General features: G+C 56.9%; 1 protein-coding gene across 1 annotated transcript; it reads right to left on the reverse strand.

The window, feature by feature from the left end:
• Positions 1 to 935: 935 nt before the first annotated feature.
• LOC103600357 (dachshund homolog 1-like) lies at positions 936 to 3,027 on the reverse strand. The gene is given in 3 exon segments (XM_008584620.1): positions 936 to 1,200; positions 2,335 to 2,771; positions 2,773 to 3,027. Coding segments are annotated over 3 exon segments (957 nt in total).
• Between the last annotated feature and the right edge of the window lie 363 nt (positions 3,028 to 3,390).

Genomic DNA, 3,390 nt, shown 5'->3' on the forward strand with positions numbered 1-3,390 from the left:
GTCAACCTCAGGGGGAAAAGAAAAAAGAAAAGCTTAAAAAATTAGTTAATAACATTTAGAATATTCTCCAACCATATGATGAAGGCGTCAATTCAAAGTCTAGGCAAAAAATCAGAAGAAAAAGATCAAGTTTTACATTGATTATAAAACAATCATTGAAGAAAATTTTCTTGAGTAATTGTGCGTGTACGTGCATGTGAGTGTGTGAAACTGTCCCTGATTATCTAGTACAGTGTGTGTTGTAATATACACACAAAGAGGTTTCCGAGGAGAGGGGATGTTTGATTATAAAAGAGAAAAACAGTAACGTTTCACCAATTTACTGGATAATAGACAATTTTTAAACGATCATATCTGAACTGTCTTTAAATTTCATCTAGCCTTCTTCATAACTCCGGAAAAATATTTCAGCCGTTTCAAACAGTTTGAACAATAGATTTTAGGCAAATATTTTATCGTTAGACAACGAAGGACTCTAAAGTGTAGATGACGTTTTGTGATCTTTGTCCCTCCCTCCCATCTTTACTGCCACCTGTCCATACACTTGGGCACGCGCGCGCAAACACACACAGACACACAGACACACACCCACACAGACACACAGACACACACACACACACACACACAATTTACTCAAATGAAGATTCAAAACCCAGACACATACTCACACACAGACACACAGACACACACACACAGACACACACACACACACACACACACACACACACACACACAATTTACTCAAATGAAGATTCAAAACCCAGACACATACTCATGCCCCATGTAAAGAGTGGCAAACAAATTCGGAAAGGAATTTCTGGCTAGATCAGGATGGGGCATTTGCTGGGCTGGATGGAGTTCGAGTCCTTTTCATTTTACAGCCTTCCTGGGCAGCGGCGAGGAGTCTCTCCAAGGTGAAAAGAGCCAGCAGCCTTTTAACCCCGGTTTCCTTCTAGTCTCGTCCTACACCTCTCTCCTTCCCAGCCCCGTTCCCCTAGCTCTGCCAGCTGCATACACCAACTCCGTTCCTTCTCCCAGTCTTTAAACTTATTTAGAGGGTACCGAAGTTTCCGCGCAAATTTTGCGCGCAGTTCCCACGTGCCCGCTTCAGGTCTCCAACTTTTCCTATTCGCTTTCTCCGGGTATCTCTGAACTTTCCCCTCTGCGCTTCCCTCGGGGAACTGTGGGGACGAAGCGGAACTGTGAAAGGGATGGAATGATCATTTCTACCCCGAAACTGACTAGTTGCCCCACTCCTGCCCCCTCTCGGTAGATCCTCCCCCACTGAACGTTCATTAGCATAAAACGGGTCTGGCTGGGGACCTGTCCCGCGGCCTCCTGCGGGCGCGCTCTTTACCGAGCTGGGGAAGCCAAGGCCCAGGGTGTTCGGGCCATCGGAGCATCGCGGTGCAAAGTGTGCACCTGCCCCTTGCGTGAGCTACTAACCTTAAAAAAAAAAAAAGAAAAAGGAGAAAAGAAAAGAAAGAAACAAATGGGAAAAACTACTTTGGATTGAAAGAGAGAGAGCGAGCGAGAGCGAGCGCTGGAGTCTTCCTTTCCCCTCTTTCCAGTTCAGCTTCCGAGAGTCTCGGGCACCCGGTCACCTCCTCCTACAGAAGGAAACCTGCTGGTGCCTTCGCATCTGCCCCGGGGCAACCGTACTCCTTTATTTGCTTTGCACACGCACTCGCTCACACGCGGACACACGCACACGTGCGCGCACACACAGACCCCTCCCCTCGGCGGGCTTCCTCTGGGGGCTTCGCGGCTGAGCTCCCTGTGGGTCCCCCGAGATCTCCCCGGCCTCTCGGCCTCGAGGGTCGTTCCCCTCCCGACCTCAAAGTGCCCTCAGCGTTTGCTGGCCCGCTCCCTCGGCTTCCCGTCTCCCCACACCCCCAACCCCGCGGGGCAGGGTCAGGACCTCCCTCCGCCCCCGGGACGCCGCTCGGCGCCGCCGACCCGCCCCGTCGGTGCCCAGAGGCTGGCGTTGGAACCCAGGTCCTGGGGAGCGCACGCCGGGGCAGTAGCGCCGAGACGGGTCCCCAGACGCCCGCGCGCCCCGGGAAGGAGGCTGTGGCTCCTGGAGAGGCACCGTCCTCCTCTTTCCCGCCCCCTCCGGCCCGAGGCTTGGGGTTCCCGCGGCCCACAGCAGCCAGGCTGAGGGACGCTCTGGGCCAAAAGGGCGAGATCTGGGCAGGGTGGTGAGGTGCCAACTTCTCAGGGGGTCGGGCGCGGCTGGCGAGCCCCGAAGAAGGAGAGGAGAGGGAGCGAGGGGAGGCAGAGCAGACAGTGGGAAGGGGCCGCGGGCGGCGCAGGCCAGCCCCCGCTCTTTACCTTGCGTTGGTGCAGTCATTGTAGAGGGTCTCGAAGTCCTTCCTGGAGATGAGTTTGCAGCGGTTCACTCCGGGCTGGATGGCGCCCAGTCCCCTCAGGATGCGAACCTGTTCCACATTGCACACCACCGGCGTGATCTCCAGCCGCTTCAGCTTGGTGTAGACCGTGTGCAAGCCCCCCACCAAGTGCTTCAGGAACAGGTCGAAAGCCTGGGGCAGGCAGATCAGCTCGCAGCCCTCCACCGTGAAGGAAGCCACTTTGGCCCCTCTCAGATCCACCATTTTGCACTCATTATTCTGGGGGGTGTTTTCCACTGGGGACGGGGTTGAGTACACGGGTTTTCCGGGGAGGGGGCCGCAGCTGCTGCTGCTACTGCTGCTGCTGCTGCTGCTGCTGCTGCTACTGCTACTGCTACTACTGCTGCTGCTGCTGCTGCCTGCTGCCGCCGCCGCCGCCGCCACCGCCGCCGGTAGAGGTGACTGTGGCCGCCGCCGCCGCCGCCGCCGCCGAAGCGATGGGCTCCGGCCGGAACAGAGTTGGCCCAGAGGACGCCGGGGGTCCGATGGACGGAGCCGGAGACGAGGTCGCCGAGGAGGTGGAGGTGGTGGTGCCAGAGGAGGAAGCAGACGTGGAGATCGGGGGTTGAGGGGGGACCAGCTGGGTCGGAGGGATCAAAGCCGCTGGCACTGCCATGGTCACATATAAGGGGAAACAGAAGCCGGAGAAGCGAGGGGGAAAGTTGCCACAGAGCCCCGGAGGGGAAGGGAGGAAAGGGGGGCAGAAGAAGCGAGGGAGCGACAGCAACAACTCTAGAAGAGAAGAGGAGAAAGGTTGAGAAGGAGCAAAAAAGAGGTGAGGGCAAGAAAGCGAGCGCACGAGGGGCGAGCGCGAGAGGCGCTCTGCGGAGAAACGCACAAAAGTGTCCCGCAAGTCGGAATGCGAGTCCTCTCCGGGGGCTGGGAGCGAGGGCTGGCCTGGGGAGGGGCGGGGGCGGGGAGGGTCGGCTGTGGTCGTGTGGGTCCCGCTCTAGCACAAAGTTAAGGAGGAAGGTGAAAA

Source organism: Galeopterus variegatus, unplaced genomic scaffold, assembly GCF_000696425.1.
Source record: "Galeopterus variegatus unplaced genomic scaffold, G_variegatus-3.0.2 Scaffold3316, whole genome shotgun sequence".
Taxonomy (NCBI): domain Eukaryota; kingdom Metazoa; phylum Chordata; class Mammalia; order Dermoptera; family Cynocephalidae; genus Galeopterus; species Galeopterus variegatus.